General features: G+C 38.4%; 1 protein-coding gene across 1 annotated transcript in view; it reads right to left on the bottom strand.

Annotated features, from left to right (window-relative positions):
• The window catches only part of ksr2 (kinase suppressor of ras 2), a 105,431-nt gene that overhangs the window by 43,324 nt on the left and 48,852 nt on the right, over nucleotides 1-13,255 (bottom strand). Inside the window, 1 exon segment of the mRNA XM_069138386.1 lies at nucleotides 6,615-6,787. Coding sequence (XP_068994487.1) covers nucleotides 6,615-6,787 — 173 coding nt within the window.

Below are 13,255 nucleotides of genomic sequence, written 5' to 3'. Positions count from 1 at the left end.
TGTCACTAGATTTATCGACTTTTTAGACCCCTTGAACAACTTTTTTCAAAAAAGACCCTGGCAACAAACCTCGGGACCTTCAGGACAAGGAGTCGCCAGTACTGCCCCGGCAGTGAGAGCCACACCTTCTCTGCATCTGCTCTGTTTAGTGAGACAGCAGAGAAGCTGTGTGCTGTGTGAGAGAACAAATGAGAAAGATGTTCTGTCACCTTGAAAAAATTTGTTAATACAGCCAAAATCTCAGCGCTGCCATTGTCGCTAAATGATGTGTGTAATGCTTTTGTTATAAAAATGCGGCGCAGGCTAGAAATGGCTTGAAAGTGACTGCCTCTTCACATGTTGTCCTCATAAGGCATGTCTCAGTCTTTAGTTCACACAAAAATCTGTAAATGAGAACAGTTTTATTTGTTTATTTATCAGAGAGTAGTAGAGAAGTAACCAGGTGAAATTAATAAAAATGAAAATGAATGAAATAAAAATACGAAACGATGACACCACAATTATTCAAACCAGAGCGTGACATCATCTGGCGACCTTTAGAGACTTTTCGGGCACCCTTTCCATCGAAAGTAGTCTCAACAACCGGGCGCACGTTGACGTGATTAACCAGCAAGTGGGATTAAATCAGACAAGTTGACAGTTCGCGCCAGTGTCGCAGAGAAAAACAGAAACAACACCTCCAAGATCTGAAGCTACAAAGTAAAAGTTCTGAAAAGTGTTCAAATAGGTTCCATGCAGCAGCTGAGCAACAGGTACATATTGTTTTATTTTCAATTTTTTTTTTCATTCAGCCTCATGTATTGTTTAACACAAGTCATTTTGGGTTATACGACTATATGAATATCTAGCCTTCATTAAGAGGGGGTCTCTCATTCCAGTAATTTTGCCTATTGACTTTTGGTTTTGCACTTTTTATCAAATATTTTATTAAGGTTTCATGATTGATATGAGTATGTGTGACACAGGCTATGCCTATTTGATATAAGCCATCTTTTACTTTCATAATGCTCCTTTCAAACATCTAAATCTTATGTTCTACTTTTCTTGACAGCTGTATACTTCACAAATTACTAGAGATTTGAAATGAATGCCTGGGGTCGAGCTCATTAAAGCTCAGACTAATCAGTACTGCTGTGTTGGACTGCAATGTTGGACCCCATGACATCTCCTCCCATTTACTGCTCAGCCTCCCAGAAAACAGTTCCAACATCTCTCTTCCCTATTGCATTTTATGATGTTGTTCCAGCTCCTTGTTGCTGAACCTTGGAAATGTCAAGTCTGCTCTGAGTCCTGCTCCACCTTTAGTCATTAACTAGTTCACGGCCCCTGTCTGTGGTCAGGTTAGTTAGACCAGTTAGATCAGTCATTTTTGTCAACATTGTGCTATGAATAAATAAAAACATCCATAAACCAACAATCATACCTCAGGTGTGTTATCTGTGCTCGGGTCCAAAGAGCGACATTATGCCCTCACGGGTGTTGTTTACTTTGGCTGATAAGAGACATGCTGGTGATAATGTGATGCTACAATTGGACCTTTTTTGCTGGAGACGTTTTGGCAGGAAAAGAACAGGTGTAATTAACAACATAAATAATGAAGGCATTTCATTTAGGTGAGCCAATTCCAGGGTCCTAATATTGTGCATGTTGGCCCACTGGCTGTGCTTTCTGTGTCACTTACTGAAAGTGAGGCATCGTTAACAAAAATAATTTCAGCCATTCTTCTCCTGTTGAGAAGAGTCAAATATCTGCAGTGAAATCCAATAAAAACGTAGTACCTATTGAATGTATGCTACATCTGTCAGTGACGCCACAAAAAACAATGATTCATACAGTCACTGTCCTAAATCTCAGTTTTCTGATGTATGCTACAGAGCATGCTATTATATAGGCAGTTGTGGATTAGTGAACAAATTCTGGACACAGCCAAGTTGATGTCAGACAAGCTGACTTTGTGCACACACACACACACACACACACACAGTATTGTGAAAAATAAGTGTAGTCACCTGTGTGTGTTTCCCATGTGTAGCGCCTTTGAAGACGTGTTCAACGAGAACCGGATCGCTGATTAGTTTGTCAGATCTGCTGTTGATTTTTAATCAGGGTTTTCTAACTCCAATAGGTCTGATTATAAATAATTAAAATGCTCTCTTAGATGTAAAGTGAAGTTCTTGTGTTGATCGAGATTATGTCAGCCATTTAGTCGGATCTGTAGAAAAAATCTAAATGTGTTAGGAACAGTTCACAAACATCCAACAAACTACCAATGCTGTTCCTGATTGTTCTCTGCAGCTCAGTTCCTTGGTGGTCCCTGCCAGTCAAGTTTCTTAGTCAGTACTATGGCAAATGGGATAAACTACTTGGCAAAAGGGTTGTCAAGTCCTGTTGTATACAGATAACAATCCCGCAGAGTCACCCTTATTGTGCTGCATTTCTTTGATCGTGTACTGTGGCTAAATATCAAATCAGTCAAAACACTGTAAAGTGCATCCTTGTCCATATTTTACTCATATATATTTTTCGATGCCATTTTTGCTGTTGGAAATGTAGCTTGTTCAAGTACAAGCCAAGAGAACAAGGTTTTGTTTTTGTGCGGTATCTAGAGCGCAATTAGTCTGTCGCTTATCCACCACCAACTACGTCGCTGTATGATGGTGCAGGAAAAACAAGTTTTACAGACAGAGAATTTATTGAGGAATTTATTGCTTCATTTGACAACATTTACCATCAAAACTGATTGGGCATCCACATGAAAAGTGGTAAATTTTACTTTTAAGAGATGGACGTATGTGTTGTTAGTTTTTTCTAAGGGCTTAACATTAAGGAAAATATAGAATAAGCCTTGTTCTTTACACTCAGCATCATCCCACATTATAAGTTATCTGAAGATTTACAACAAAACCATCACCTTCTTTTCTCCAGAGCCCAACAATGTTACAAAAACTGCCCGAGCAAAGATAGACTACTGTAGTCTAAATTATTTTTGTAATCTATCATATCATAACCGGTCTATCACAAGCAGTGTCTCCAGGTGGAAAGCCAAAAAAAAAAAAAACTCTCAGGAAGGCGCTGACGTCTCCGCTCGGAGTGGGCACTGATTCATCCCGGGCAGACAGCGTTTGGTCTTGGTTACCTCTGCCAGTCTTGTGTATCCTGCGCGTGTTTTTGATTCAGACGACTAGAGCGATGAGTGATAATGCTGCTGGCCGGAGGGCCCTGACGTACGAGATGGCAACGATACCATAATCCCAAACATAGACACAGGACGGATGTTTAGCCTTGCTGACAGGGCACACACACACTCCTCTAAATGCTCACACAAGCGTCCAGACGCAAACACACACACAAGTCGTTCCTAAAATAAGAAGTGGAGCGCTTTGTGGCAACTCAGGAAACATTTCCTTTTTCTTTACACAGTGAGTGATGAGATGTTTTCAATCTTCTACTTTTCTATTATCAAGATATATTTTGTCGTGTGTCAACTATCAGATTTAGTTAAATATTGAAGCTACAACAATAAAGACAGTGATCACACTGACTTTTTGTAAAAGACTACAGTCAATTAAAAAAAAGAAAAGACAGAAGTCATCCTTATTTTCTCAGCCAGCGTCGAGTTCTTCTAAATCGTGTGCTGCTGTAGTAAAAAGAAACAGTCTAAAAGACACTGACAGATCAGTTACTGCACTAATCTAAGAAAACACACATAAGGCCATACCTAAACAGTCACAGCTTGGATGTCGCCCTCAGCATTTTTCTGTAATCGACACCAGTACAAACAGTCTGTCCAGCAGTCTAACCTGTATTTAGGAAACCCGCAAGGCACGCCTGAGGCTTGAAGCTCACGTTGAAGTGTGAAATCACAGGTGATATGTCTGAGCCCGCCGACTCCTCCTAGAGAGCCTGAAGGTTGTACGAAGCTTTATGACTCCTTCAACCTTCAGAGATGTCCACGGCGAATGACTTATTTTTGGATTGTGTGTATACAGGCAGGTTTCCAAACCAAGCTGTGATACCCACCGTGTCTAATAATGCTTTCTAGTACAGCAGGATAAAAAATAAAATGCTGTGTACTTCCCCCGACTCCTAAAAACTCTGTCTACGTAAGAAGTATATCTGCAATGTACCCTAAAGTGGACGCCGTTAACCTGGACAATCCATCTGAGGCTTTTTTTTTTTATTATTTGTACTCCCACAACACATACAAGGGTGGACATTGGAAACGACTCAGATGATTTACAGCCTTGTGATCTACCTTTGTGTCTTTATTCATTTTTACACTGATTCAGATTTAAATTCTTCTATTTTTTTTATCTCTTAATGGGGGTGGAAGAGTGACGAAGTTCCACAAAATCCCACTTTTCAACAGTATTCAACAGTATTGGATTTCATTTGTTTTTTTGTTTTTTATCTAATGTAAACATGTGAAATGAAAAAGTGGTATATTCGAATGCTTAACTGAGTTTCACGTATTCTACTTATTCAATTTAATTACCTATGTGCATGTACAAGCTGTGCAATAGATTATACACTGCATACAAATTTTACACACTATTAATTGGACAACTTTTGTTTCACGTTTTAAGTGCAAAAGTATTTCATAAAGTGATAATTGAATTGTAGCATATAGAAATTTCTTAACATACATATTCAGAAAAAATGCATGCTGTTGTTTAAAAATATGATGTTGTCTTCAATAACATATCAGCACAGCAACAACATACTGTCATTGTTTTTTCCAATTGTGTTGGAGGTTGGTGTAATTCCTGCCAGCCTTTAGGTTTTTTAAATTGAATGAATACATTTATGTTTGAACTGAAGTCGGGATATAAGTAGCTTTAACAGGAGATGTTTTGGTTTAGGCAACAAAAACACCTAGTTAAATGTTAATAAAGTAAACCTGCCATGTGCCATGTTTCAAGTCACTGCCAACTATTTTCTGCATAAAAGCAAGACCTAACTTTGACCGAGTGCTGTGACTGTAAGATAACAATAAAGGTGTTTAGTAGTTTGCTAAAAATTAACTAAAAAGTAAAAGCAAGAAACTTCCAATTTGTTTGTTTTGGCAAAATATTGGCCAATTTATTGATATCAAAAGTTTTGATTGTTTATTATAATACAAATTCCAGTACCAGCCATGCTCTAGTTATTATCTGGTATGACTTTGAGAGAGCATAAATTGTACTGAGAAGCACACATATGGTATATCATCATATATGGGAGAAGATAAAGAAACTAGAAAACTGTACCATGTAGTTTTATTAATAAATAATAAATCATTTCCCAGTTAAGCCAGTGTCCAACATCTATAAATGTTCAAAATATTTATTAATAAAGGCACAAGTTAGTCACTTTCTATTAAGCCAACAGAAATAGAATGTAAGTCATTTTTATTACCAATAATTTTGTATAATAATAATAATAAGTTAATAATAACTAGTTGTTTTTTAACAATAATCCCTCTTTAATTGTAAGAAGGTAAAAATTGTCTTATACTTCTTGATAAATTAATTTTGATCCAGATTCTCTATAGCTTTTTCAAAAGGTCAAAGTTCAAGTAATTCTGCTAGATAAACACTATCCTGAGAGATTTTTATAACGTTGTCCTTGTTAACAACTTGTTGAACGATTAAATGACTAAAAACGATAATCAAAGCCATTAACCCTTTGTGAAGAGAACCTTAGTGGAAAATGCGGCTGAAAAAACTGTTCTCTATGGTTTAGGCTGAGCAACACAAATGTGTAGTTGTATTGCTGTTCTTAACACACATGCAAGTAGCAAGTGAGACTAAATTCACATGTACGAAAATAATTACTTGTCATCTCAACATGTCTTCTGTAATCTAAGTGCACCTTTTGTCTCTCTTCCTCCTCTCATGCACATAATGTGTGATTATTCCATGTCATGCTTCCACTGACAAATATGCACGGCTGTGCCCTGCATACGGTTAGTCAAGGTCTGCAACGGAGTGACATACATTCATCACTCCTTTCATTGACAAGGCTTCCATTACTCTCTATGTCTCTGCCTTTCCCCATCTCCTCCTCAGTCTAATGGCTTCCGCAGTATGCCCATGATGTATCAGCCAATAAGGGTGCCAACGTGCAGCAACACACCACCTCCGGTCATTATGGCACAGCCGGATTCTTCATTTGTTGCATTTTCCGCCAGAGCTGCACTTAAGTATTTTTTAACCAAAAAGAATTATATTGGTGAGAACAAATATAGTCAGGAATGGTTTTCCCACATGTCAAGGTCACGACACAGTTAGACAACTGTTGCAAAGCTGATTTTTGGACAAAGGTAAGAAAAATTCAAAGATGTATTGGACAGGGTCAGAGTGCTTTATCCTTGAAAAAAAGACACATTTTGTGCTACAAATGCAGATAATCTCTCAGCCAAAGTGCAGTCAAACCCAGTGTGAACTAGACTTCGTGATTTGACCTGGCTGAGACCAGCATGACATCCCAGAAATGAAACACTGCCGGAGAACTAATTAAACAGATGACAGAAGGGATTAGAATATAAAAAGAGATATATTAAAGGGCGCGGAAAAATGTCATTTCATAAAAGCCTGAGTATGAGCTGATTAAAAAAAGATGAGTTCACTTACTTGCAGAGGGTGTTTCGGCATGGACGGGAGGTGTGGACGGGATGAAAGTGGGGAAGAAGAAGGATCGCAGGGATCGCTCGGTGTGGATGGGCGACCGCTGCATGGGCAGATTCTCACAGCTGCCCACGCTGCTGTGGATCTTAAGGTTCAAGGGCTTGGTCTTCTTCTTGGCTCTGAGGGAAACAAGACAACAAAAGACAAACTATGAGATTGAGAGACGAGAGGTGTACACAGCAAAACTGATGAATAAAATTAGTTTAAAAAAATGGTATTTACACCAAAACAGTCTGAACAGGGAGTAGTAAAAATGTACAACTTCAATACTGTATAGAAAAGTTGTAATCTTTTGATTTCAGTCAGAATAAATTCACAAAGGTCACAACCACCCAGAACAGTCCAAATCCCCCAAAAAATAACGCAATGCGAGACATGTTGCATGTCGAGTAAGTGATATGACTGCTTTATCTGGAAAACTCTCTCTGCTCCTACCAGTAAACCAAAAGCGTTATTCTCCCCACCTACACGCACTGCAGACCCCACTGCTGAAAGCAGCAAGTTCACACCAGCTCTTGAACGGGAATGAAATTCAATCTGGTGGACAAGGCAAGGAGAAAGAAAGCGAGAAAGTACATCAAGAAAAATAGATTACAGTAACATAATTAAAGCGCTGAACAACACAGACTGATGATGAGCATTTAAGATTATCTCATGATCATTTTTTTCCTCTCTACATGAACATCTGACTCTCCGCACTAGCTCTAATTTAGCAGGACTCCAACATTAAATTTGCCATTTTGCACTCCTGGTCTCTTGTAACCACACAAAACAAACTGTAGGTGTGATAGCACCCGCAGCCACCATAAGATTGATGTACTGAAACAACATAATTATGGGATTAAGTACTCCTGATACAGTGTGCCAGGCTGAGTGTCATGTTCCTAAAATGACTACAGAGCTACTGGCAGGAGACCAAGACAAAAACCAACTGCTGACAGGAAGAGAAGAGAAGACAACAAAACTACACAAAGAAAAAAGAAGAGGGGTGACATCCCAGAAGAGAAAAGACACATATCTTTGTAATTTACCTGTTTTTCTTTTTAATGGATTAAGTGTTTATATTTCAGTGTTGCTCCTGATCCATTACTGAGTTTTACTAAGTGTTACATCTGTCATCACAAAGCTCCATCCACACTAGCAGCTCAATGAGGTTTAACTTGCGCTTCTTACATCAGCACACTGCATGCGTATATTACAGCTCAACAGGTATCATGTTTACCATGTTCACCTTCTTCATTTAGAATTTTAACGATTACTAATTCGCCCAAAGTACAACTGAGATAAGTAGGAATTCATTTTTAAGATACTGGAAAAAGTACCAATTTGACCTGATGACACGATATATATTCCCTTGATGTTTACATTTTATTCTTGTTTTTACCTATTTGATGGTTTGTATTGCTATTTTTCTGACTATTGTACCACTCAGCACTTTTTCATCATGTTTTGTCTATTGTCTGTGCTGTTTGTAGAATGTGTCATGATAGACACCCCCGTCTACTGCTAACCAAATTTACCTATGGGTACAAATAAATTGACCTGTGCATAAACCTGATCCACAGAAGCATGTCATAACATATCTGATATATACAGTATCACTTTTACTGTAGATGGAATAATAGCTGCACAACTGTCAGAATTTAAATCAATTTTGCAATTTGCACAATTGATCATTGGTGTCATCGTACTCATATGAAGAAACCAAAAATAAAAACACCCTAAATCATACAATCACACATCCTTTAGGTTAACTCCACGAGGACTTTTTGACTTCTGCAAATAATAACCAATCAAGGACAATAATGTGGGCTAAATACAGGTTAAAATACAAACTTGGCTAATTGGTTTGTCAATCATTTTTGGAAAAATTATTGGTTTTAAGCAAATTGAGTTCATGCAGCTTTGGATATGAAACCTGCTCAACCATTTAAGGTCGGATGTAATCAAGGCTTAATGACCTGGTTCTTCGGACTGAGCTGAGAGGGGGTGGTACCACATGCACACCCAACAGCTGTCAGTGATTATGTTCCTTTTTTTTTGACAGAAACTTATAATTACTTTAAAAAAAAATCTTTTTAGACAAGTACTTTGTGTTAAATTGAGAGTAACCAATAACTTCCCATAATCACGAGCTTCTGTTAGTCAGCCTGTCTCCTTTTGGGAGACCTGTCATGTCACTATCAAGTTTTGGATAATTGAGCTAGTAGTGCAATTTGTCTTTGTCAGTTTCATCTCATAAAAGTTTTGTGTGTTTTGAGATATCACCTGAAAGTACAAAGATAATCATGTGAGAGTTAAATATTGCGATTCTACAACAAGTTACCATCTAAATAAAATATGTAATCAAAATGTATTCATATTGTGGGGCAATTCGCTATCAAAATATACAACTTTTTGTTAGTGCGATCTCCGTTTCCATGCGATTACATGGGGTATGACTAATAATTAAACTAAAATCAGTCACGTCAGTAGACTCTTACTCTTTACCACTCCAGGAAGTAGTCCGACCCTAAGCAACGGCCCTAGCAACAGAGACGAGATCTATCCGTTTGATTGCTTTCTAAGATCATTTCTCAAACTGAATAAATACAGTACATAGAAACACTAAACTGCTTAGCTGGTTCGATCGTATCACTAAGATATCTGCTGAAGAAAGATATCGATGGACTCATGTATTTTAAAGATTTTAGCACCGTGTCGTGTTAAAACCAAACCGGTCAAGTTAGCCGGCGCTTCGCATAGTCGCACGCTTATTCTCAGAGAAACAAAAAATGACAAAAAAATACCTGATTTGGCAAATGGGTCACATTTAATGGGCCTATAACAAATAAAAACAACATTATATTGCATATTATATATAATTCAATTCCAATTATATATTTGCCATGGAGGTGGTGGAGTGATATTTCTAGTGATGAGCAGGGTGTGCTGTTATTCTGATTTGAGCACGTTCCAAATGTACAGTTGACCAATCAGATTTCTGGGTCGGAACAACTTAAAAAAGATATATATACATATCTCGTGCTGACATCATATAGACTATACCGCCTTCTTTTTTATACATTTATTATCTTTTGGACTGATAACAGGAGCCGTAGTAAAGCCACGGGCCTGTACCACGAAACGGGATTAGTGGATTATTGGAAGTCTTGGAGATTTATTCAGGTTTTTCTTTATCACACAGCTGGCTCACGTTTAAAGAGGGGGGGGGGGGGGGTGGCATGGCAACGTATGCTGCACAGCTAACCTGCTCGGCTGCAGGTTAAATTCAGAGGATCAGATCAGAAACTGCCCACATCCACTCAGACCACTGGCAAAATTGAGTCATCAATCCTACAGGATCCTGAACGCACTGTAACGTGTTTCATCACTGCAGCTCAGGATAACACGAGGTGACTTTGTGGGATAATTGGAAATAAAAGTACACCCTCCTTTGTCCTTCATTAGAAAAATAATCCACACACTGTTAATTACCTCTGTAATTATAACGCAAACTTTCCGTCAGATAGACCTTATCAGCCTTTACTTTCTCCTATTTCCTCTCCTCCTAGTTTAATCTATTCTAACTCTTTCAAGTGGATCAAATAATAATTTGTTCATCATGAGTCAAAAACTCCAAATTTACTCTTGCCGCTAAAAAATTCACTCTACAAAACCGATGAATTAACACACTTATTTACTGTCTTATACCATGTGCAGCCTTTGAACGTTTTGATCTTATTTCCGGCATCTTATTCCTTTCACGTTGTTTGGTTATATTTTGTAAATGTCGTCCCACTAAACTGAAGTCTTTGCTGCTGCAACAACTGAATTTCATCACAGGTATCACCTTTTCATTTCATATCACATTAAGTGCTTCACTCAGGGTTCTAATGATGTTGCTTGTAATTAAACCTCTCATTTCTTTCATATGAACAACCTCAAAGCTACATGGGAAAACACAGAGTTAAGAGAGACAGCTGAAGACCAGCCTCGTGATACTAGTTATCCAGGAACAACAAAGTTAGGAAACCCGAAGACAGACTCAAGGCCCATTTGGACTGTGGGGAGATTTTGACATTGTGCTCGTCATTTTAATCCTTCCTAGAGTATATGGTAATTTTTTTACCCTCATAATAATTAAGGCTGCAATTACCTACTCTTTTTCTGTGAACTGTTGGTCCTGTTTTAGTGTATACATTATTGTATTTTACAGTGGATCTGCATTTTGTTTCACTTCAATTTTTTTTTAAAGAATGTGAATGTTGTGTGAAAATAAAAAGTCAAAAATGTTTCTAAAAATGCCAACACCAAAATCTAGGTCTGTTTGGGAACCAATGTGATGCCACAAATTTAATTAATTATCTTTTGAGAATGTTTGTTTTAGTCTTTATTTGTTTATATCTTAGTAAATTAGCATCATTAAATTTATGGCAAATAAGCTATTAGCAGTTCCTGTTTGCAATGTACCCTCTGATCTACAGACAGCTGTGACTGAATTAGTCTAATAAGGAGAAAAATGTTTTCAATCATGTCTTTTTTTTCTTTAATTTCTGAGTAGATTTAAGGACATTTCTGTATGTAAAGACCACAGAAAAGGAACAGAGTTTTTTACTCATTTCTTGCACCTTCGGCTCTCTTTTCCCTGCTGAACATCTGTGCCCATTACAGACCACATCCTGTAATTTCACAACGGTTAAAATGTCAACGAGAATTATGAGTTAATTTGTCGAAGAATTGCGGTGAATTTAATTCCCCACATCCCTGGGATGGTAATCCTGTTCATGGGGGGGCTTTAGTTGAACCTGCTTCATGAGACAAGCCCTAGGAGGCAAACAGACATGTAAATATACATTCCTAACCTCAGGTGTGTCGACAAAGTTATGTTTGAGTGATGCAGATAAACCCTGCAAGCAGGCGAGACATCGAAGGACATGTCATAGAGGTGCAAAGAAACTGAGCAAAATAGACAGAAGACAGAGGGCGCAAAATGACAATCTGTAGAAAAGATCCACAGCTTACATATACAGAAAAATCCAGCCAATAGAAACAGAACACAGAGAACATCAGTCAATGCAAACAGCAGAGAAGACATTATTCAGTGTCCAAACAGACAGAAACCTGAAGGAGACAGGTGAGAGAAGTATGAAAAGGAAAGAAAAAGATTGTTCCCTCCATGAAAAACTGACGTGGAAAGTCATAAAATGAAGGCTGCGAGTTCTGACTTATCATGCAAAGTAACCGTCATTAAGTGTTAAATCCCACAGGAGTTCTTTCCTCCCATGTCACTCTCCCACTCCCCACACTGAGTCATGCAATTAGACCTGTAAACCAGCCCAGCACTTCACTTCCATCTCCTGCAATAAGGAAGCAGCCTGCAGGTTATCACTTCTCCGTCATAGAGCTTTTGTCAGCTATTCCGATTAGCCCACTTTATGCAATTTGAATCTAAATTAAACCATTCATCTCCCTGCATGCATGCCTTTATCCTCTCCCCGAATGATTTGTGGATGTTCAGTGAGGGAAAAGTGAAAATGAATGTCGAGAGAAGGGAGAGGATTCCCAATTTTGGTTTTGAAAACGGCTGTCAGTGAAGGCAGGCAGGCGGAGGGTGGGAGGGAGGAAGGGAGGGGTGGGGGACTTTCAACTCTACAGTTGTTAAAGCATCCATTCAAATGCCTTTTTCTACTCAGCATATGAAAAGTTCAAGAAGAGAGAAAGTTAAAGAATACACGAAAGACAGAAGAGGAGGGAGGTGGGTGACTTGCCGAGTGTCAAGAGAAATCAGCGAGGGTGTGAATAGCTGAGTTGTCCTTTGATCTCGTCTAGAATTGTACATCATGATGCGACGCTCATAGATGGAAATCACCACATGTTTGTGTCTCATTTCAGGTACTGTAGCATTTTAGAGTCTTTTATTCCCCTCGGGTTTTCTGTACTGAGTAAACAGGAACACCAAAGCTTCTTTTTTTTCTTCACAGCATCATTCAGGCAGTTCCTCTTGACATCGTGCCATGATTAAATTATCCACTGTGTCATGTTTATTACCTGCTGATATGCTGATTTCTTATTCATAGACTTCCTTACAGTTATATCCTGTTATATTGTTTAAGTTTTCCCTGGGATCATTAGAGTTGTGTAACGCTGGTAACTCTGTCGCGTTAACTATAGATGAAACTGATTCTTGAGATAACTTTTTTGGACTATGGTTTCAGAAAAGCACAGGGACAGCTTCATCTCTGTCACTGCTTCTTTAATCATCTTCCTGAACAAACACGAACAACCGAACTACCTACCAAAGAATGGCCTCATCGCCTTACCTCATATCACTCCCCCCTATCCCAGTCAAGATCAACCTTACAGTTAAGGTGCACCCTATATATATACAGAACAATCACTAAATAAATCCCAACAAAAACAAATCTAATTTTACAGTTGTATTACAATTTTTTTGAAGTGAGTGAAAGGGCAAGTTTAAGCTTCACTAATTTGTGAATCAAGTGCGTTCACACTGTACAGAAGTAAAGAAACATGCAGTGTACAACAAGTACCAGGATGATGCACTCAAAACGGTCCAAGCGTGAAACGCTGGACACTTTCCACCC

The sequence above is a fragment of the Embiotoca jacksoni genome, unplaced genomic scaffold (genome assembly GCF_022577435.1).
Source record: "Embiotoca jacksoni isolate LCO1_2020_lvr unplaced genomic scaffold, fEmbJac1.0.p SCAF_8, whole genome shotgun sequence".
Lineage (NCBI taxonomy): Eukaryota > Metazoa > Chordata > Actinopteri > Embiotocidae > Embiotoca > Embiotoca jacksoni.
The sequence above is the reverse complement of the archived record's forward strand: the minus strand, read 5'-3'. Positions and strand labels throughout refer to the sequence as shown.